At 50.7% G+C, this 23,312-nt stretch overlaps 1 protein-coding gene across 1 annotated transcript; it reads right to left on the bottom strand.

Moving 5' to 3' along the window:
• Window positions 1-478: 478 nt before the first annotated feature.
• On the bottom strand, window positions 479-18,500 carry LOC140712138 (Wilms tumor protein-like; the record flags this gene model as incomplete). Its single annotated transcript, XM_073017859.1, is given in 5 exon segments — window positions 479-560; window positions 10,944-11,046; window positions 11,472-11,594; window positions 17,689-18,443; window positions 18,445-18,500. Coding segments are annotated over 5 exon segments (1,119 nt in total), but the record flags the coding sequence as incomplete, so codon positions are not given.
• Window positions 18,501-23,312: the final 4,812 nt, after the last annotated feature.

The raw sequence follows: 23,312 nt of genomic DNA, 5'->3' as shown, positions 1-23,312 counted from the left end.
TTCAGGTTGTATTATCAAGTATGGAAAGAAACACCCTGTTGGTGCAATCAGGTATGGGCATATCTGACTGTGGATTGCCCAGATCAGCGCCACACAAATAGAATTTAGACCCTGGAGTTTGTACACCCAAAGCACTTCTTGATAAGATAGTGGAACGGTTAACAACTGTGATCTTATAGTAAAACACAATTATTAAATGAGGTTGAATGGCCTTTGAAGAATTATAAAACATTCAACGAGACCATAATAAGTGTCCTCAATATTCTTTGTTCCAGATAGAAATACCCCCTATTTATATTTTTGAAAATTTAATACTGAACACAACTCACCAACTAGGGGAAGGAGGAAAGCACTCTAATGCCACAGAGAGCTCTGCCCATTCTTCAAAAACTGTACTGTCTTCATAAGTTCTAAGCACCTTTAAAATGGTTCAAACAGGTATAAGTTACTGTGGAAAGGCAATGAAATAGAGAAAACCTTACCCCTTTAAGGTGGCTCCTAAGTTCATCTGATTCCAGGTCATGCATTCAAGCTGGGAGGTCATTTGGTATAAATTGTCACTGTTAGAAAAACATCCAGAGTTAGGACACATAACCACAAAATAATACACAATTGTTTCTTCAAAAGCAATGGAGTTTTAACTTTTCTTGAAAGTACAAGCCTCCACATTTTCCAGAATGACAGAATATGCAAGTCTGAAATTATTTTCACTTCATCCCACTGATCTCTGCACAGTCATACACTTCATACACAGCAGAAGGGATGTGAGAGTAACTCGGAAGCATTTTTTAAAACCTTTGTATAGCAACCATTGAAGTTTCTAAAGAAGTATTAAACTTTTGAGGGGAAAAGGCTAAGGGGAGTGAAACTTTGAAAGGCAACACAGGCTGGATAACTCAACATTAAAGTTAAAAGCCTGGAGCTGAAAGTAAAGACGGCAGATTAATTATTCGTGAAAAGGCCATTAAGTTGTTTTAATCAAAAGGATAAGTATCATGTGGATTATGAGGGTCTGAAAAGTCAAAGAGTGATGGCTGATAAATGGTCTAAAAAGCAAGGATGTGACAAGCAGAAGAAAGATGATGATAAACTCTATGCACAGCTGAAGGAATCATTTTCTATATGTTTTATAATCCTGGTACAAGTCAAATGTTAAAAAAAAAAAAAAAAAAAAAGAGCCCAGTTCTGTAAGACTCTATGAGGGAAATGGCTGATCATTTACATAAAGACTCCAAAGAAGTCTTACACTACCATGTAAACCAACCAAAAGCTGTTCTGTCCCCTCTGTATTTATTTCATTCCTAGAAAATTAGCACATGAATCAATGGCCAGAAATCTCCTAAATTGCCAAGCTCCATCAGGAACAAATTTATGCCTGAACTGAAATGGTTAATTATGAAATTTGAGACCTAAGAGACCAAGAGTTTGTCTGGGACCTCTTGGTCTAAACACTTTACAGAAGAAAAATTTTACTCTACCTTCATGGCAGAAATGAAAAAAGGTAAGAGGCATTTAATATCTGATGTGTGGTATCAGATTGCAGATCTCAGACCATCTCTGTCTGGTCGTGGCATTCTTTTAAGCTGCTTCACCAGGCAGAGGCAACACCAAATTTTAATTCAGAAAGGCTTTTTTCAGGCCAAGCATAACTGGGAACTTGAGGAGGGGAGAGGGAAATTACAGTAACTCAGAATAAATGAATTTTGTGCTCTCTTTCCGCATAGCTTGATAAATCGTGGCAGAGTTCATCTGACTTTCATATAACAACTCTGAAAATTATTTGGAACTCCTTAGTGGTGGATACACAGGATAAGGAGGAAATCAGATTCCAGGAGCGCATTTTGCATATGAAAAGTGAAGTGACTTCAAACTCAAAGTATGTGCCGTTTCATTAGTCAGTGTATATCTGGACGCCGTCACTCATCCCCGTGTCTGACTGGCTATTATGCTACTACAATATCCTACATATCAATGAAAAAAAATGATGAGTTTCTCCTGCAGCTTCCCCATTTGTAGCAGCAGCCCGTGCTGGTCTGTGCCACAACGTTTTGCAATTCCACAAATTCTTGCTGTAAGGCTGGAGTAATTAATTCCTGAAGGACCCCAACTTTTATTAGAAGTGCCAGCCTGCTGCATTTACCACAGGAGAGTTTCTTGAACTTTCTTTGGGCTGACAGTTCATTAATAAGCGACCTCCTCCACAATCTCTCTACTGGTTTTTGTTCTCCTGCGCCTTTTCATCAAGCAATCCATTTATTAATCTTACCATTAATCTCAGCCAACAGGCATTGTATTCCCCAGGCAGCTCTATATTTTTGTCACTAATTTTTAAAAAATTGTTCACCAACTAAAATCACTCAGCCCCAGTTGACAATTTTCCTAGGCCCTTTGGGGATATGGGATCTTTCTGAAATAATTTCATTCTTTCATATGACTCAGAAAATCATAATTTTCAAGAGAGCTGGGAAAGAAAGATGAGTGACAGACACTGATGCAGAAGGGTGAATGAATCCCAAATATCTAACTTTACGAGTTGGAAATTTTCTCACAGACTTAAAGAATAGTTTGGTTGATTCCTAAGGTCTCTATAACAAAGTACCCCAAAGAGAAAATAAACATTTTTTTTTTCGTTACACAGAGTCTCACTCTGTCACCCAGGCTAGAGTGCAGTGGCACTATCTCAGTTCACTGCAACCTCAGTCTCCCATGTGCAAGCAATTCTCCTGCCTCAGCCTCCCAAGTAACTGGGATTACAGACATGCACCATCACACCCAGCTAATTTTGTATTTTCAGTAGAGTCGGGGTTTCACCATGTTGGTCAGGTTACGTCTCAAACTCCTAACCTCAGGTGATCCACCCGCCTCAGCCTCCCAAAGTGCTAAGATTACAGGTGTGAGCCACCGCGCCTGGCCAATATTTTTAATGGCATTTTCTTGGCCCTCAGAAGGCAAACCTTCTCAAATACAGGGTCTATGTCTTACACATATGACTTGTTCTAGTGTGTGCTTAACAAATACTGTGTATGGTACTGTCTAATATGGTAGCCACTGGCCACATGTGACTCATTCCACATATTAAAATGGTAAGATTTTTTGCTATATTGAGTCAAATATGCTATTTGAAAAATTAATTTCACAGTTTCTTATTTTTTGAATGTGGTTACTAGCGAATTTCAAATTACATGTATGGCTTATGTTATGTTTCTACTGGACAGTGATGTTCTATACGTTTTGGAACACTGAACAAATCAGTTCAGCTCCCTGACCCTCAGTTTTCTCATCTGTCCACTGGGAATATTAATCTCCATCAGTCTAACTGTACAGGAATGTTGTGAAGTCCGTAGAAGGTAATGCCCTCAATGGTCCTTTGAAGATGACACAGATAATATACTTTAATTACTTTAATTTGTTCTAATCTACCAAATTTTGCACAGCACTTTCACACATTCTCAATACTGCTCACAACGTTGTGAGGTAGATGTAATTATGAGTCCCCATTTATTAGATGAGGATTGAGGCACAGATAGATGCCCAGTGCGGGCATGCCTGGTGCCCCCACCCTCACTCTGCCCTGCCCCTATGAAGGCATGCTGAGCCTCATCGTCTCATTATCATGTATATAATAATAATAATACAGACAAGAGTCTGGAGATGAAAGAGAATATGCTCAAGGGAACATCGTCACCTACTCAGTCTCCAGAAAATGATGATACTGCAACATGCCCCATGCGTCCTCTTCAGCTCACTAAGGACAGTGTGCCAAGATCCCAGTAGAAGCCCCCTTTGCGATTCTAGCTGTCCTGATAGCTCAGCCTGCAAACTCTCAGAAGAGGAGAGAAGGTGGGGAGGGTGTATGGGAGAGAAGGACTTTCAGAAAATCCCCAAGCTACTAATAGGTTTCCTGAGGCCAGAGATAGGATCAGAGCACAGTTTTAACCACATCCTGCCTTTTGCTGGCTAGGGCTCCTCAGCTGCTCAGTCAGTGGGCCTGGCTGGCACAGCCTTTCAAATGGAAGTCAATGACAGCAATGACAATAACGGCTGCTGAGGAGAGGATAAAAATGTGAACTGGAGCTAAAAAAACCGGGCCCAAGCATGCTCAGGCTCTGATCTCTTTGGGCAATCGCTCAACACCCAGCTCTCATCATGGAAGCCCATGGAAAGAGGCAGCTTCATTCAAGGAATATACAGCCTCTGGCAAATGAAGCATCTAATTACTCAATAACCACTGTAGGTGCCGACCACCTCATTCCCAGAGGAGATCAGATAAGCAGGTGGTTTGGCTTACAGCGACTATTGTGGTCACGTAGGCATTTCAGCTCCAACCGTCTAACTCTGCCTGTTCGGAAGTGAACTTTCAAATTGCAGGCTGCTAAAATGTATTCCAAAAGTCATGGTGTCCTTTATATTTTTTAAGTAGATCTTTAAAAAAAAAAAAAGGTCACTTATTTCCTATGTAAGAATGTTTGAAGTTGGAGGCAAGGGAAAGAGGAAAGAAACTTCTATAACTGGGATTAATGCAAGTTGGAGTAAAATAAAAGGAAGTCAGTCCTAGCAAAAAGGGGGAGCTTAAAAGGAAATCAGTAGTAGATCATATAGAGTTTGTTTTGGCCTGAACTGCAGTATTACTAAGTTCTCGACCTCTGCACAAAAAGAAAGGAAGAAAAAAAGCCTCAGCTATTATCTAGACGAGAACTCCTCCACTCTTCAAATGCATGTGTGATTCAAGCACATTTTTATCTTTAAGTCTGTTTATTATATTCAGCAGAATAATTCGTGTCATCAAGGGAATAGAACCATCTAACCTGGCTAAGATTAGGGTCACCTCTGCCACGCAGTTGCTGGCTGGCCAGGTAACATCTTGGAAGAAGTAAAGAGCTGCCCCCACTGGATAAAAAATAAAAAGGCTCAAAGTGGAGATAACTGGCATCTGTCATTAGAATTTATGTTTCCAGCTTTTTTGGTAATAGCTGTGCCCCACACCAACAGAAAGTCCTCTGTGGGTATACCTCTACCTAATAACCTAACGGAGGGTGCAGCCAGACTTCCACACACCCTTTTCCTGTGCTCCTCCCTTTGAGGTGCCTTGCAGCCTGCCTGCCTAGAAATTTCTGCCCAGCAGGCCACGATGAATAATTATTTCACAGTCACTCTCTTGGTATTGTAATTTCTCTCAAGCTCACCAGCTAACCAAAGAAAAACCCACTGGGGATTCCATTTCTATTAATAAACACTTGGTCAGCACAAAAGTTACAGGAATATTTGGAACTAGATTTTTCCTCCTCCCTGGAGACGAGTTTAATTCAAGCCTGTGGCTTTGATGACATTGCCCATCACCCTGGAAGCCATTTCAAACCTTCCACCTTCTGCCTATCTACACACGAAACAAATATTGACTTTGTACTAAGTGAAAAGACAGTGTACAATGTACATAGGTACACAAGTGAAAAGAGGCATTATTAATTACAATTTTATTTTCCTGGGCATGGGCTGTCATCTGATTTACGTCTATGTTGAAGGCCAACCCAAGTGGTGGATCGGCACTTCCCACTGAGTTGTGGAACCCAAGATTTCCCAGAAACTCTATGGCTGCTAAGGAAATTTCTCTCACATGAAAAATAATCTACTTGTAACAGTCTCCACTGTCAATGTCACCATTTGTGAATCATCAACATTCAGTTCAAAACAGACTAACAATGATTGCTTCCAGAGTCGGAGTGGTTTTACCTGCTAACAGGCAAAAGTACAGCAAAAGGAAATATTCTCATTTAAATTCGTAGCACAGTTGCTAAAGAAGAATATGCAAAACTAATAAAAGAGCAAAAGGAAAGGGAAAGGGTTAGAATGCCTAAAACAAATAATCAGTGTTCATGGGAATATTTTTCAAACACAGTGCACAGAACTTTTCAAAGTAGCCATGAGGATCATACGTGAAGTTGGCATAGTCAAGGACTGGCGGCTCCAAGGAAGTCAGTAAACAGATGAGGCAAAGGGACTCTGGGAAGGAAAGAGAGCAGAAAAGGCCCAGTTAGCTGCCTTTTAAGGTAGAAATTAGGGGGGAAATTGTGCCTAGTAGGGGTGGACCCCACTACTCCCTACACTGACAGAAGAACTTTTCCCTGGGACCTTCCCTCTGGGAAAGCCCAAACCAGGGTGGTCCTGGAAGCTGTCATTCTTCCTGGGTCTGGATGTACAGGGAGAAAGGTCTCTGCCCTGTGATTGTTTAGGTGCCTGGGCTGAACTTCACCCCAACAGCTTATACCCGGTGGTAAAGACAAAACTGGAGGAGTCTGGAGTTTGAAAGACAGCTGCTCTGTGAGTTAGAACTTCAGGAGAATGCTCAAGTCTGCTTCTGATAATGGCCTTGAGGGAAAACGCTGTCCCAAACCAAGAACTTTCTATTGAAAGCTACAGGTAAAACTAATGGATAACTGGACTTCTTTCACAACAGTGGGAAATAGAAGACCATCCTCTAGTGAGACTGAGGACAGATGCCACCTTCAGAAAGAGAATGGCACTTATCCATCTAGACGGAAAGCAAGTGCAGAGGGTAGGAGGATAGATTCTGGAGCTGTATTGCCTGAATTTGAAAACCACTTCCATCCCTTAACTGTGTCACATTGGGGAAATTTACTTCTCAGGGCCTGAGTTTCTTCCTCTGTAAAATGGGAGTGATAACCTGTTGTGTCCCTCAGAGTCACTAGGTGGATTAAATACGTCAATACTTGCAAAGTGCTTACAGTGGTACCTGATACATGGTAAGTCCACATAAGCATGTGCTCTTACGATTTATGAGCAAAACTGATACATTGGCCGGGCACAGTGGCTCTTTACGCCTGTAATTACAGCACTTTGGGAGGCCAAGACGGGCAGATCACAAGGTCAGGAGTTTGAGATCTTCCTGGGTTAACACGGTGAAACCCCCCTCTCTACTAAAAATACAAAAAATTAGCCAGGCATGGTGGCACATGCCTGTAGTCCCAGCTACTTGGAAGGCTGAGGCAGGAGAATCCCTTGAACCCTGGAAGAAGAGGTTACAGTGAGCCGAGATTGTGCCACTGCACTCCAGCCTTGCAACAGAGTGAGACGCCGTCTCAAACCAAAAAAAAAAAAAAAAAGTGATACATTGACTATACAAGGGGAGTAATCAGATAGGGAATCCTGCATGGTCCAGTGTCACTCAGTGATTCAGAGCACAGCTGGGCTGTGAAGTCAGAGAGACTGAGGATCAAATCCTGATTCTGACTCTCACTTGGCATGTGACCTTGAGCAAGTTACTTTGAGACTCCAAACTTATTTCCTCATCAGTAAACTAGAAATTATAGTACCTGCCTCAAAGAGTAGTCAAAAGGGTTCAGTGGGTAAACTAAGTGAACCATTTAACATCATGCACAGCAACATATAGTCAGCATACAATAAATTCCAGTTATTACATTACAAGGACTCATGCTTTCATCCAACAATGATCACTGGGTTCCATAAGGGCAGACACCTGGTTTCAGAAACCCTAGTGACCTTTACACAAAACTCCACCCACCTTCTATATGAGAGGAGAGGGTAAGGAGGATGGAGAAAACCACCTCCTGCCACTTCCCATAAGTTGTTGATTGGGTACATTTTCTATTCACTGTTGTTCATAGCCATAACAAATATAGATGCAGCTGCAACTCCTCAGGTCTGTCACCCGAGAGAAAGGAGGGAATTGTGCAGGCCACAAGGAAAGAACTGGGATTTTGCGAACGTCCTCAAAGCACACTCCACACTGTATTCTGCTTATTTAATGTCAGATCTGTACCATCACCTTTCTTTTAGGCTGGCAAGGGAAAGTATACCCAAAGACTGGGGAGAGGCCCAGCACAGTGGCTCGCCCCTGTAATCCCAGCACTTTTCGAGGCAAAGGTGGGCGTATCACCTGAGATCAGGAGTTAGAGACCAGCCTGGCCAACATGGTGAAATCTTATCTCTACTAAAAATACAAAAATTAGCTGGGCGTGGTGGCAGGCACCTGTAATCCCAGCTACTTGGGAGGCTGAGGCATGAGAATCACTTGAACCTGGGAGATGGAGTTGCAGTGAGCCAAGATTGTGCCACTGCACTCCAGCCTGGGCGACAGAGTGAGACGCTGTCTCCAAAAGAAAAAACGAAAAAAAGAAAAAAAAAGAAAAAAAAACAAAGACTGGGGAGGGAAAAAGTTTGGTGAGGGAGGGAGAGAAAAAAGCTGGGCAGTCAGCCTCAGGGAGTCAAACGCAGCAAGGCAAACAAAATATAAGCAAGCTTTCCCCAGAAAGTCCCAAACTTTAGGCAGAAAAATGAATGAAACCAGGGACCAGTAGAAGCACCACTGAATATCTAAAATCCAAAAGTTAGGGTGTTAGGCAATTAAAATTTAGTCCTATTTTTTATGCTTTTTCAAACACTGCATTCACAAAAGCATTTAAATACCCTTTCAAACTTGTTTAGGAGTAGGAAAAAAGGGAAACCATATTAACTGCAGTAATGTTGGTGCACAGATCCAGTTTTAAAACATCCCTACACCTGCCCATTCATCTTTACACTGCAAGGGAGGCACATGATCTTTGAAAACTGATTGGAAATGTTAATTTAGAGTGAATGGAGCTTTCAAGATCCAGACAGTACAAATTCCAAGGGAACAAACTCTTCCTACAGGGGTCACAAATTCTTCTTTGAGATGTTACTACTTGGGAAATGTTCTGTGAGAGGGAAAAATAGTATTTTTATTGGATTCATGTAAAAATAACAGTACCAAAGAAAGTTCCTGAATTATAAAGAATGAAGACAGAAATAAACAAATACTTCTGAAAGGTGAATTTGACAAAGTGCTTAATACAGTGGCCAATCAGAAGCTGGATTAGAAAATGTGAAAATTTATGTGATGTTTCCTACTTCCCTAGCAACCACAAAATCAGACTTAAGTCAAAATCCACCATAGGCACCCTGGAGAATTGCTATTAAACCAGTAGTAGTGATCGCTTTTTCCTGGACTCCTCTTTCTAGGCTGCCAGGTCCTCTAATGGACGCCTTCCTAGGGTCCCACAGGGTGAGTCTCGGCTTGGGAGAGGGGAATAACCGATGCGTGTGTAGCTTGGAGTCACTGATGCATCGGACTGCAATGTCTTCCAGTCCCCAACCCCCAAGAACACTTCCCATCTCGACAGTGCCCACTCCCGCATCAAGGTCTCCTCTCAGCCTAGTGTGACACATCAACTGAGTCCACAGGGAGCTAAGGAGGAAGGCGTGGACCAAGGTCATTACGTGGGAACCATCCCAACAGCCCGCCTGATGGCTACCAGAATAACAGCAATGACACCCTGGCAATGGGCGCGAACAGCTACTCAAGAAGAACTCAACGGCCCTGCTGCCAGTTTTGCTAGGGAAGGAGATTCACCTCAGAGAATAAGTGCGAATCCTGCCTCCATTCCAGAGACTTGACCCACTGAAGGGAGGCGCTGAGGTGGCAGGCTTGGGGCAGCATGCCGCGCCTGTTGTGCAGAACAGGAATGATTTCTAGCTAGGGAGGCAGAAAAAGAAGGATGGAAAGGTGCGACCATTTCGTGTCCTTGCCCACCGCCTGCCTCCCCCCGCCCAAAAAAAAAAAAAAGTGTGATGAGGAATCCAAGATTCGAACAGATAAACCGGATGTTCTGGGGAGACAAAGAAAAAAAAAGTTTCCCCAGTCCGCGCGCCTCAGGCGTTAGAAACAGAAGGGGCGCGTCCCTGCACTCTCTAGAAACTCCCAGGAAGGAGAACCCTAGATGCGAGAGCCAGGCCAGCCCCGGGCTCACTCTTCTAAGGGCAGCAAGGGCCTGGGGCTGCGCCTCGCTCCGGATCCAGGACTCCCGCCCCTCCTCCACCTGCGGGACTGGATAGTCCCCCAGGCGCAGCCACTCCCCCACCCAATCTCCCAGGGCAGACGCTTTTCCTTCCTTCATGACCTCACTACCTCCTTCCCTTGACGTCAGCCCCGGGTCCCCGCGCGGAGGGGCGGGAGGATGGGGATGGGTTTGGGGGCAGCCGGTGTCAGGATCCCCGAGCACCCGGGAGGAGGGGGCTATGAGGTCATGCGCGCCCAATCCCGGGCCGCACAGGCCGCGCGCCGTGGCTCCACGGCCCCCACCCCACCTTCCAGCCCCGTGCGGGCTGGTGTGCGCCGCAGTTACTAGGCAACCCTATCGCAAACGCGGGCGGACGGCCAAGTTCACCCAAAGTTGAAGAAGAAATTTGGGGGAGAGAAGGTGGAGCAAGAGGCGAGAAGAGGAAGCACGGAGCGGGAAAAAGCTTGGAAGGGAACGAAGCTGGCCTTGGGCCTCCCGCGCACAGGAAGAAGGTCCCACGCAGGCCAGGGCAGCCTCCCCGCAGGGCCCTGTTGCAACCCGACCTCCGTCCCGCACCCAGGCCGGAGGCCCACCCCAGAGCGTAGCAGGGGTGCTGGGAACCACGCCCACAAATCGCTGCCGCGGGCCGAAACCCTGGAGGGTTGAGGTGGGGAGAAGACTGTGGCCAAGGCTGTGGCCGAGGGTACACGCCTTCGCGGTAGTCTGGCCGGTGTAGTCTGGCCACTGGATGGGTTTGAGGTCTCAGAACCGAGTGGGAGTGAACTCCTTGTTTAATCTTTAGTCCCGATGAAGGTAAACTCCTCCCAGTAAAGACCTTCTAAAAATAATAATAACTTTTCAAGCGCCGCTCCCTCTTCAGCTCGAAACAGTAATTGCCCTCATTTGTGCACAAAATAAGAACAACTCAGAGATCAGGAAGATCAGCTTTAATTTCCCCTAAGTAGTAGAATGGAGTCGAGGCGTCCCGTGCCTCCAAGACCCTGCATGCCGCAGTCAGGGCTGCCCAGCTGGGGTATTCTAAAGTCTGCCGGCTCGTGCGTCCCCTCCGGAGTCCCAGGGACCCAGATGCAGAGCGCAGCGCCTTCCTACCTGCTGTAGGGCGTCCTCAGCAGCAAAGCCTGGCTGCCGGTGCAGCTGTCGGTGGGGGTGTGGCAGCCGTAGACCGGGGGCGGCACCGAGTACTGCTGCTCACCTGCAAAGAGAACCGAAGACAGCTGAGCGAGTGCGCCCCAAGGGCTCGGGGTGCGAGGCTGCGGGCAGCGGTTGGGGGATACGCGAGATCCTACTGGGGCCTGGATGAGCGGCGTGCAGAGCGAGGCGTCCAGAATGCGAGAAGCTAAGCCTCTCACTTTACATTCCCCTAGCAGTCGCTGCGCGGTGCGCCCAAAAGGCCCTCCGGACATTCATAGACTTAGTTGGATGGCGATGTCCCTAAGGTACTTAGGATGGAGGGATACCCAGTCTTGTCCTTTAAATACAGTGACATTGGGGTAATGATTTCTAAGGTCCTTTTAGTTGTTCTCCTTTGCCTAATTTGCTGTGGGTTGGGAACTCCTGGGGGAAGAGGGGGATAGCATGGAAGAAGGGGAGGACTCCACTTGGTTCCCGCTCGCTTACCCAGAGAGCCCTGCTGGCCCATGGGATCCTCATGCTTGAAGGAGTGGTTGGGGAACTGCGCCGCGTGGTGTGAGGGCGTGTGACCGTAGCTGGGCGTCCCGTCGAAGGTGACCGTGCTGTAACCTGTGGGAGCGGCGGAGAGAAGCACAGTGTTAGCGGGGCTCTAGCAAGACAGGGACAGTGGGTCTGAACCAGCCACAGGCGGGGGATGTGTGCTGAACCCCGCATTCGGACCCCCAGCGGAGGAGAATCCAGCCCCACCAGCCTCCAGGACTTTCGGCGGGAAGACGGCCCAAGTCCCTGGATGTGACCTCGGGACAGGCTTCTCCATCCTTTTCTGACTAAAACCCCGACCTCGCTTTTTCCCAGTTTATTTATGCCTCAGTCTTTTTTTCTGGGCGGGGGATGGTGGTGTGTGTGCATGAGTGTGCGTGTGTGTTTCGAAAATGGAGGTAACGATGCCCTGGGCCCTGCTTATTTAAATAAGCCTCGGTCTCTGCCGCTTCTGCAGCGAACCCCTGGCAAGTTAAATATAAAACTCGTTGCCTGATCGATAGAGAAAGTTGGTCAACCCCAAAAAACAAACTCCGCAGCTCTCCCGCAGGAGCAGCGCGGGCAAGCGAAATGAATCTGCTGGGCTAACCCCGCGCTGACTCCGAGCTGTAAATCAGGGGCCCGCGCACCAACTTTCATTAATTACTCGGAGCCAGTTAAATGGCCTGGTCTTAAAAATGGGAAGACTAATTACCGAGTAATGTTATCTGTCTGGGACTACCCAACCCGACACCACGACACCCAAGGCCCAAAGGAAAGCTGGTGAGGGGGAAAACAAGGGCCCCTTCCAGTTGGGCCTTCAGATGGCGACCCTGCGCTCTCCTTCCCCTCCCCCTATGGGACCCACCTTGAGCCCAGGGACCCTCCTTGCGCCCAGGGATCCGACCCTGACCACTGCTGTAGGAGCCAACTTCCTTGCTCCCCAGGCTGGACAACCAGTTTCCTTTAGAGTATGCCTGACACTGTATCTCCCTTTCCCTCCATGGTAGTGCTTGGGTCCTTTGCCTCAGTTTCCCCCCCAGGGCAATCCTGGCATTTTTCCCCATCTCTCCTAAAGTGAGAAAAAGAGCGTGGAGCCTCAGTCATAGTCTTTTATAAGTTTTGTTATTAAATTGCTTTAAACATATGCCCCACAAGCTTCTGGAAAGCTGTTGCTGCCTCTGGGGAAAAGGATCCTTCCGCTAAAGATCCTCACTGGCCCTGGAACCCAAGGTGGGGTCCCATTCCTCTACAAGTTCGGGAGTCTGTGGCCTGAGGTCCAGGCACAATGGCAAAGGAGAGCTGCTCCTATGGGATCCTGGCAGGGCCACCCCACCAACCTCAGATCCTCCTGGCCCAGCGACTGCCCTGGGTCTCCAAACTTCACAAAATTCTCAGGAGTAAGTTGGGGCAGACAGCACCCATTCTCCCACTCTTGCGCGATTCTATCAAAAGTGCCTCCAAAGACTTAAGCAGGACTCAGCCGATGAGCAGGACCCAGGGTATCCTTACCTCCATTTTCGAAACACACACGCACACTCATGCACACACACCACCATCCCCCGCCCAGGAAAAAAAAAAAAAAAAGCTTCTCCGGGACAACAGAGGCATAAGCCTGGAGGGTGGTGTGGCAGAGTGCAAGGGAGGGAAGAAGGGGACAAATCATAACTCCCTGGTAGTACAGGTCCAGGCTTAAGTCTCACACACCGCTCAGCACCACAAGTTGGGGATTTGAGAAGCCACCAGCTTTTATCATCTGCATGACCCCGAGGGCCTCCATTTCTCGCCTGCTAAGTGGGCAAAGATAACCCCGGGCCCCGTTAGCTCTCGGGCGTGGGTGAGCACGTTTGGGCTTCCAGAGACTTCCTTTTGAAACCTGAGGCCTGGCCCTCTTTGAGGACTACAGATCAGCTTACAAACGAAATTTGGCTCCGGGCACCCACTATTGCCCGGAGGGAAGGCCGATTTTCTGAAAGGACACTAAAAAGAGAGAGAGAAGAAACAGAAGCTACTAAGAAGTTTTCTCTAGGCGAACCCTTCTCCATTCCTGAGCCGAGGAGTAGGCAGGGACCCGGGGCACTGCACAATCCTCAGAGCCCTGCTCCGCAACCGTCCGTGCCCGGTGAGGGCCGTGGGACCCAGATTGGGGCACCCACTCTCGCGACGTCCGTCCGCACCCCAGAACTCGGGCCCAAGTATGCTCGTGGCCCGCGAGGCCTCCTAGGCTCCCCTCCCAGACGGGATCTGCAGACCTCGGCGGGCAGAGACCGGCCTCGAACCCCCTCCTTCAGGTTCCCCCGGGAGGGGCAGTGGTGAAAGCGCCTGTGGAGCGGAGGGAGGTCTCTTTTAATTAGAAGCTTATCGGACGCGGGTTTGATTAGAGCGCGCTGTCCCTGGGCCCAGCGCTGGGCCTGGCGCGGAGAGTGCGGGGGCAGGGGCCGGGGGAGGTACAGCTGCTGGCTGGAAGGAGCAGCGTGTTCAAAGGCTCCTTGTACAGGCCTTGTGGGGAGAGAATCGAGTGGCCAAGGTAGCGCCTTTCCCACGGTTAGTCCCAGCCCGGGAGGGGAGCGCAACCTTGACCGCGAGCGAAGAGGCGAGACGCGCTCTGCGCCCTCCACTCCCGCCCGCGGCTGCAGAGAAGCTGGGAACCGCCTGGCCCAGTCGGGCCGGGAGAGCTGAGGGGTGAAATGGACAGCAGGCTCAGCCAGGAAGGTGCTCAGAAGGCTGAAAACGATGACTGCAGCTGCACGGTGATTGGGGAAAACCTGTCCCCCAACAAAATACCCTCTTCTATGTGACCGGAAGGGGGAGCCTTTGCCCTTCGGCTTCACAGCCCTCCGCACCTGACCCTACGGTGGCCTGATGATCCCAGGCCTAATCACGCGTTAGGCGTCTGCGAGCTTGCGGGGCTGCGGGATCAGCAGACTAGCAAGCAATCTCTCTCTCTCTCTCTCTCTCTCTCTCTCTCTCTATCTCTCTCTTTTTTGAGACGGAGTTTCGCTCTGTCGCCCAGGCTGCAGTGCAGTGGCGCGATCTCGGCTCACTTCAACCTCAGCCTCCCAGGTTCAAGCGAATCTCGTGCCTCAGGCTCCCGAGTAGCTGGGATTATGGGCGCCCGTTACCACGCCCGGCCAATATTTTTTTGTATTTTTAGTAGAGACAGGGTTTCGCCATGTTGGCCAGGCTGGTCTCAAACTCCTGACCTCAGGTGATCCAACCGCCTCCAGCCACTGCGTCCGGCCCAAGGAAGTTTTTTTCCCCTCCTCAAGCCTTGCATCTAGTCTGGGGCTACTCAAGTCCTCGCCCCACATCTGCCCTCACAAACCCGTCAACCCCCACACAAGGACTAAGAGTTTGCTGCCCCTCCCTCGGGCCAGAAGAAATCCATCTCAACGGTGGGGCCAAGATCCCTGGAAAAGGAGTAGAAACACCCTAGAATGGTCTGGGTTCAAATACCACCTCTGCCACCTAATCTCATAGAACCTGTATTTCCTCATCCAAAAAAAGGGGCTTCTCCAGGATTAGCTGGTGAGTTTCTTGCAAAGGTTCTTGAGGCCATTGTATTCAGTACCCAGTGCCTGGCCAGTAGGCGATTGATGTTTGCTAAATTAATGTTTACAAGATTAGGATGCCAGATATAATATTTAAGAAATTAAAATATGAACGTGCTTGTGAAGTTTTGGGCGGTTGTGACTGGGCACCAGCAATTGCCCCTGCCTGTGCGCCACGGCTAGGCTGCCCTTGGGATCCAGAGACGGCCTTGATTCCTCTCCCCTGGGGTTTGGCCTTGGCGCTCTGATGGCCATTTCCACACTTTTGAGAGAGTTGATGCCCTTGCCTCTCACAGTCCAAGTCTTGGGCCAGGCCCTGCATTTCCTGGGGAAGCAGCAGGAACCCTGGAAATCAAAATAATTGTTGCCCACTCCAGGATAGCAGCCGCAGCACTCCTCACATCCAAGCTGCCCAGTGAGCCTCAAGGGCTGAGTAAGCTCGACCCATCTGTTTTCATTGCAGGACAAAACTTAAACCTGGAGATAGTGCTTCCAGGCTGTATGACTTGAATCTGGGGCCCTCTCTCCATTGGGCTTTTTCTCCAGGGTGGAGAAGGAGGATACATTCACCTGCTAGTCCTGGTCCCCTTTTAACTTTTTCTCTGTGACAGCCACGCCTGTGTATTACAGAGGAATCCAGATATTTTCCAGAAATGTAATGCCTACTAACTGCAAAACCCACAGTCCCGCCCCCCACGATGTGTGATAAGATCCCAAGCACCAGACCTGCCCTGAAGAGGGCTGGACAAGGGACCCAAACTGAAGCGACAGAGCCCAGGTTTCAAAAATCCCCTAGAAGCACTAAAAAGATAATGGCATAGTAGTATTTTGTACCCCAGGGGCATGGATTCGATGGTTTCTCAACCACCTCCAAACAGCACACATGCAGACAGAGATTCATGGCTTCTCAGTCACAGATGTTTAGATGGGTTGCCGAGTTCCATATTTAAAGCCCCAAGAGGGTGGTGGGTCGCGCTTCTGCATCTGTGGAGTATAACTTCAAGCCGGACCTCATCTCCAGGTTGCCCATCTCAGCTGTCGTCTTATAGACGGGGATACTGAGACCTAGAAACTCCCCAAAAGTAACACCAGCCTGCTAAACAAAGGTGGCGCGATCTGATCAAAGAACACAAGCCTCAGCGACAGTAAGTTGCCCCAACGCCCCTTGAGTACAAAACACTAATTTCACTAACTAAGGGCATAGAGTGGAGGCAACCCTTGGGTCTGCTTGCGGTTCCTCCGCAGGACACTGATCCCAGATTCTCCGGAAGAAAAGGCCGGTTTCGATTTCTCCAAGGCTTCTGGTGGGCCCGTGCTCCTGGTTAGGCTAAGGTAGGAGCAGCCTGAAGACGCGCGTTTAGAAGGCGCGGGTGAAGGCGGGCAACAAGGGCAGAGCCCTTCTCCCGAGCCTTGGGCGAAGGTACCTCCTGCAAAAGATACACTCTGCTTCCCACGGATTCCAAAAACATCCCAGTCCCGAGGCCCTCGACTAATTTTGCTCCAGGAAAAGCATCCGCCACTGTATTAGTAAAGCGTTTACTAAATTACCGAATCAAACCGAACTGGCTTAGGTTCTCAATAGCGCGGAAATCCACTGAAAATAAGAGAGGGCAAACTACAGTGGCTCCGCAGGATCGGGTCCGCGCAGCCCAGACTAAAGAGAGGTGGGCGGGCGCCGGCACAGGATGAGAAACCAACCTGATACTTATCGTGTGCAGAGTTCCCTCCTTGTATCCTGACTAAGCACAGCGAATAATCCTGTCTTTGTTCTAACCCCAGGTCTTGAAGAAATACTGTCCCAGCTGAGCCCTGCGTTTACAAGATTAAGAGGCGCCCCAGATGGGCTGAAAGAAAGGCCAAAGCTCGTGCCTCCTTCTCCTGCCTGTGGTACAGCCTGGTCCTGCATAGCTTGGAATCGGACAAGTCAAGTTCTCTTTCATCCCCAGAACCTGTGTGGCCGCCGCCTAAGCAAAGCCCAGAAAAGATCCACTTCTGTATTACCACACGCGGGAGTTATCCGCGGACACGGCGCGGTTCCAGAAAGTCATTTAGTTACTGGCAGTGCATTTGCTCATTCTAGCTCTCCACGATACTTAATATGAACCTAGTGTGTGCCAACACCGTATTATAAGGGCTGGAGGTGCTCCTGGACATTTTGGCGCAGCGGAGGCAGCACAGCACAGGCGCTCACTCCGCGCTGGTCCCACTCCGAATCCAGAGTCCGGACGTCTGAAAAGCCCAATGCTTGGTGACAATTTGGTGTTGCCTTAATCAACAAAACCTCTTCCCGAGGCAGAGCCAGACACTGCGCTGGTTTCCTGGTCCCACTCCCGTGGGGACTACCAGTCCCGGAATCTCTCGGACTCTCAGGGGCCCCAGACGACCTCCCGGCTCATGCGAACAGTCAGGCTCCCAGCTCTGCCTGGCTTTGGAGAATGTCGAGGGCCCGTGCCTGCGTTCACTCCCACTCCCCGGCCTCCTCCCCAGCCACCGCTTCCGCTACCCTCACGGCCCTTGGGAAGCAGCTGGGTAAGAGCTGCGGTCAAAAGGGGTAGGAGGAGGGGGATGTCCTAGAGCGGCGAGCACCTGGCGCCACTGCCCCGCGCGTAGGGGGCGCTCCCCGGCCTACTCACCCTGATTGCGAATAGCGGGCTGGCTCTCCAGGCAACTGGGCAGGTAGGGCGCGTTAGGAAACATCCTGGCCTGGCCGGTTGACGCCTGGCTGGGCGGAGGAGGACCGAAGGGCCCGTAACGACAGGCTCCGGCTGTGCCAGTGAACTGGCCGGAAAAGTGGACAGTGAAGGCGCTCAGGCACTGCTCCTCGTGCGGCTCCGCGCCGCCCCAGCTCGGCTCCTGTTTGATGAAAGAGTGAGGCGGCGGCGGCGGCGGCGGCGGCGGAGCCGGGGGCGGCGCGGGGCCGCCCAGCGACCCGTAAGCCGAAGCGCCGGGGGGCGCAAAGTCCAGCACTGGCGCCCACTGCGCGGCGCCGCTCACAGGCAGGGCGCAGCCGCCACCGCCACCCAGCGAGGGGACGGCCGGCAGCAGCGCGTTCAGGTCCCGCACGTCGGAGCCCATTTGGTGCGGCTCAGACCCGGACGCCCGGCGGCTCCTCCGGCCCTGGAGACGTTCACCGCTGGCCTCGGCCGCGCCTAACTTGGCCCAGATACCGCCCTGGTCCCGGACTCCCTGCTGCTCTGGCTGCGGTAGGCACCCAGGCCCGGAGCGGAGCGTGTGCTGAGACGCCGGCTCCGGGGCACACGTGGAAGCCGACTCCTGCAGCAAGAGGAAGTCCAGGATCGCGGCGAGGAGACGGCGGGGCCCGGGTGTCTGGGCTGCCGTCCCGGCTCTGGGTGGGTGGGTGAATGAGTAGGTGAGAGGGAGGGCGGGAAGGGGGGAGCGGACAGGCGGTAGGGTTGCAGAGAGCCCCCGGGTGTGGGCGCTGCCTTTAACTCCTTACCCCAGCTGCCTGGCTGCCCTCAGCTTCCCAAAGCTCAAATAAGAGGGGCCGGCGGCGCGGGGAGGAGGAGGAGCCAGGAGGCTCGGCCGCTCCATTCACTAAGCAGCCCAAGTCCGGCGAGGCAGCGCGCGCTGCTCCTTGGGGGCGCCCTCGCAGCGCGGGTGGGGGCGGGTCCGAGGGACCGTCCCTCTCGGAGACACCCTCCTCTTCAAGCCCACACCCGCTCTCAGCTGGCCGGTGTGGCACAACCCTACCCCCACCTCCCCTTCTTGGCCTTCGCCAGTGTGGGAGCCTCGTCTCACTGGAGAGTCCCTTCAGGTAAGCAGTGAGTCCGGGCAGGGTCGAATGCGGTGGGAGTAGAGATGGGGTTATTAATCTAAGAGAGTGGTTCGGAGGGAGGAGCAGGTAGGTTCCAAGAGGGCGGGAACTTCAGGAAAGCGCAGAGAGAACTCTCTCAGGCTTCAGAGAAGTGTATACTCTTACTTTGCACCCTTGAGTCTGGCTCTTGCTTCTAGAGCCGTCGGGTAGGGAGTGGCCATGATCTTGGGGTCACCGGGGAGAGAGGTGGCCCTTTGTGGCTTCCAGAGGTCGGTACTGAAGGCGAACGTGCTTCAGTTGGGTGGCCGGGAGTTGCACCAGTTATAAGCCGGGCGTGTTTCGATCCGCTGGTAGTTGTTTACTTGGTGAGGTTTGCGCCCGGCGGAGGGCGGTTGCCGTATACCTAAAATCGGAGTCAGCAGCACTTTCCCTTTCCAGTGAGGAATATCAATTCTTCTACGGTTAAGCCGGGAAAACAGCGGCTAGTTTGGGAGGGAAGAAACCCCTTGGGCAAATGCCCAAAGCCTGCATATATTCCGGCCGGAGCATCCTGGCGCCCAGTTTGGGGAGGAGGGGTGAACGGGAAGATCTGGATACGAAGCCCGGCAGGGAGAGGGTAACTCCCGGAGCCACTCCGCCGAGCACTGCCTGCGACCCTGATCGAGGATACCATTCTGGTTGCTCAGTGATTGACCAGGAGGTGGAAGCCAGTTAGGGGGACCAAGGAGTGGAGTAGGGAGAGCCTCCATCGGCCCACGGATGCGAGGTAGTGTTCGAATCTTTGGGAGCTCGAAAAGCTTCGCCAAATCTGACTTCCTTCATCTAGTCTCTGTTTGGCAGCCCCGCGCCCCAGAGCAGGTGTTTGGGGCGGGAAGGGGGGTTGTTTTGGTTTGGTTTTTGGATCTTCTAAAGGAGTCAGGATCTGTTGGGAAGCAACCCCTAGGCAAGGAGAAGAACTGGGAGCCCGGAGCGGAGCGTGTTTCAGAGGTGCGTATAAAATCCCAGGGGCGCCAGGAGGCAGCAGCGACGGCGCAGCGTGGGACGGCCAGGCGCGACGGGAGGGAAGCAACCGGTTGCAGTCCGGCCTCCTGTACCTGGCTGGCCCGGGCTGGGGCTCCAAGCTTTCCAGCCAAACATGTGAAGCAAAGTAGGTTATAGTTTTGACAAAGAGTGGCGTTTCAATAAATGACATAGTCATTTTTTACGCTTTGGTTTTTTGCTTGCATTGCGTAAACGTTGTCGCCATTAAATTCTGGCTGCGGACCCGAAGTGTGTGCGGGTCCAGGACTTAGTCGAAGGGCGCACTTCTTGGGGATGCGCATCTCGTAGGCGCCGGAGACCCTGAGGGTAAAGGTACGGAACTTGAGCACTCCGCTTGCCCCCCAGGCCACCTTTGCTGCTTGACTTTGCTTCGTCTGCACTCAGAAGTTTTAAAAATCATTATTGAGAAAAGAAAGATTCTCCAAGACACTGACCCTTATGCTGTCTGCCCAGTCCTCTCCCACACGCTCTATCCCTAAACCTTTCGCGGGGCTCAGGCGTTTGGTTTGTTGAGTGGAGACAGGACTCGCGAGACAAAATTCACTGCCAGTTGCCCTTAGGACCCCCCAGATCCCTGTATCTCCCTTCCTTCTCTCCGCCTATTATTTCTACTTGGAAGTCGTTTTTCTGAACTAGGACTCAAGCACTGAGGGATGAGGAGCCCTTTATGAAAAGCCAGGGGCTTTCATTTCCAAAGGAAAAGATTGAGATTGTTTCTTCTTTTACCATCCTTGGCCCTTTTAGCGGGGGGAGAGGAGGTTATCTGAAGGGAGGCAGGCTTGAATATGAGTCTTTGTGAAACCCAGGTAGGGCAAAGACACGTAAATCTCTGCCAACATTTTTTAAAAATAAGTTTTTGCCCCGGATTAAGGGGTGTAGGGGTGGGTAGGAGGAAAGGGGAGCCAAGCAAATGTAGGACTCCTCTCTCCTCTGCTATTTATTTTCTCAGAATCCTTGTGGGGGGGGGAGGGGAAGAGCACCGGTGCGAACCCCGGGGTGCCCCCTCGCCCGACTTCGACTTCTTTGACTTAAGAGGTGGGAGGAGTTCCCTGCAGCCTGCGGGGCCGAGAAGTAAGTGCTAAACTCAGGAGCCGCAGTCGGAGGACCCTAGGGACCCGACAGGAAGTCTCCGTTCGACCCCCACGGATCCACATGCCCGGAAACCTAGGCGACCCTAAGCCAGCGCTGGGGAACTGTCGTACTCCTGCAGTCGCAGGGCGCTCCATGCCTCTCTCTCCTTTTCTTTCTTGGGGATAACGTTCTCTGCGGGAGACCTGAGGTTACCCAAGGGGAACTCGCCTTCTACACTGGCCTTGGCGCCCTGAGATAAGCACCAGGACTCACAGCCTAGCTCGAAGGCAGGTAGCACCTTCACCCGCCGCGGAAGATAGGTGCTCTCCTGCACCTCCTTTAGCTCTCGAGGCCCGCCCTACGCGAGGTCCCAGGGAAAAGCAGGCTGTGGAAAACTGGGCGCTCCCTTATTTCACCCACCTTCTTACCCCTGTCAGCTCCGAGATCTGTGGCAGAGGTTCCTGGTCTGAACCACCGATTGGTAAAGAAAGCTGCAGATTAAACTCCTCGTTTTACAGAGAAGGAAACTGAGGCCCAGACAGACGAAAGAGAGGCAAGCTATGGAGCGCAGCGGTAAAAAGCAAGGGATTGGTGGCCCCAGAATGGAACCTCAGTTCTGCCAGGTAACCAACAGCTGTGTGACCCTAGACGAGTTCCGCAGTCTCTCTGAGCCTCAGTTTCCTTACTGGTCAAACGGGATAATGGGATACTAGCGCCCACCTCATAGAGTTGTTCTGAGGATTAGATAGGAGAATAGTGTTGACCTTGGACTCAATTAACTTTACAGTTTTTGTTACTACTACTGTTTAAGGACAGGAAACAAGTTAGTGGCAAAGCCGAGCTGAAACCCAGGTCTCTCAACATCCGGTTGGAGGTTTTATCCACCACCCTTCTGCCTCTTTAGAGCTAGTAGGATGCAGAGGCAAGGAGAGCCCCTGGAAAACCATGTGGCGTTGATACACCGGCAAAGCGCAGGCATCCCCGCCTCGAAGGTGCATAATTATTGCCATATGAAAAAATCGAGGCTGGATGGGAGCAGGGCAGTGAGGATCTCTCAATCCCTACTTTTACCCCGGAGCTGTTCACTACATCTGACCCAGCGCGGAGCTGGGCTGCTATACAGCCGCAACCCCAGGGACCAATGCGCACGCCCGGGCCGCCCTCCGGGAGACACCCTGCGGCCATGGACAACTGAATAAACACCCCGAAGCACTGCGATCGGTCAAGGGCGGTGACAGCCACCCTGCGCGCGGGGCCCGCCGGCTGTAATAAAGAGTGGCTCGACCTCGCTGCCGCCTGTCGCGGGAGAGGAACAGGCGTTCGACTAGCACCTCTCTCCAGGACCCGCGCCCGGAGCCCCATGCGCAAGACAGCCCTACAGCTAGCTGCTGCTCCCCTCCCCGCCGACTCCAACTCCTCGGAATCTGCCCACTCGGGGCTGCGGGGCAAGTGTTTAGGATGGTTCCCAGCCCCGCACTGGCGGTAAAAATTTCAACGTCATTTCTTTAATTAAAAAAAAAAAAAAAAAAAAAAGGCAAGGGAGGAGCTTTTCTGATAACTACTCCCAGCTTCTTCTGATCATTTCAAAATGAACTCAATTTTTTTTTAACCAGTCCCTACTTACGGTTCTAAGTCTCCTCTCTGACCCTGTCTAGGGGCCAGGAACCATTAGGTACTGCCGAGTGCGGTGCAAAATTTCCCCCTTTCCCCCAGTTCGCAGTGCCTGGAGCCACGGGGTTACCCGTCTGTTCTGATGCCACCGCGAGATGGTCCCCGAGCTCCCCGAGAGTCCTCACTGAAAGGATTCCGCGGCGCTGCCTCTATTATTATACCGTAAATCTTTTTAAATTCTGGAACTAATTATATAGAGGATATGTCTCAATTTGTTCTGCATTAATGCCACAGTGGGGATGGAGGCCAGGCCGTGGCCAGAGCAGATATGTAGGCCCATGAAATTGATGAACTGAGAGTTGCTTCCAGTCCTGAGCGCACCATCTGGAATTCCAGTCTGAGGTTACAATTAGAACTCCTGACCCCAGATTCAACTTTGCAAACAACAGGAAAAAAAATGGGGAAAAGAAAAACCATGAGAGAGGGAAAAAAAAATTATTCTGCACCTGTAAAAAAAAAAAAAACAAAAAAACCACACACAATCTTAAAATCTTTCCATCTTAGACAATTCTTTCCAAGTATTTCTTTTGTGTTTTTTAACCTATAAAAGATAACGGGATATGTTTTATAGACTGGATTTTATCTCATCCCCTTTCCCTCTCCCAACTGCCCTCAGTTTAATAGTTGTCAGTTTTACCTCAGTGTTGAATTTAATTATATAGGAACAAAATATTCCTCGGCAAATTAGCTTGCTAAATA

This window comes from Chlorocebus sabaeus, chromosome 1, assembly GCF_047675955.1.
Source record: "Chlorocebus sabaeus isolate Y175 chromosome 1, mChlSab1.0.hap1, whole genome shotgun sequence".
NCBI classification, from domain to species: Eukaryota; Metazoa; Chordata; class Mammalia; order Primates; family Cercopithecidae; genus Chlorocebus; species Chlorocebus sabaeus.
This window is presented reverse-complemented; position numbering and strand designations above follow the sequence as displayed.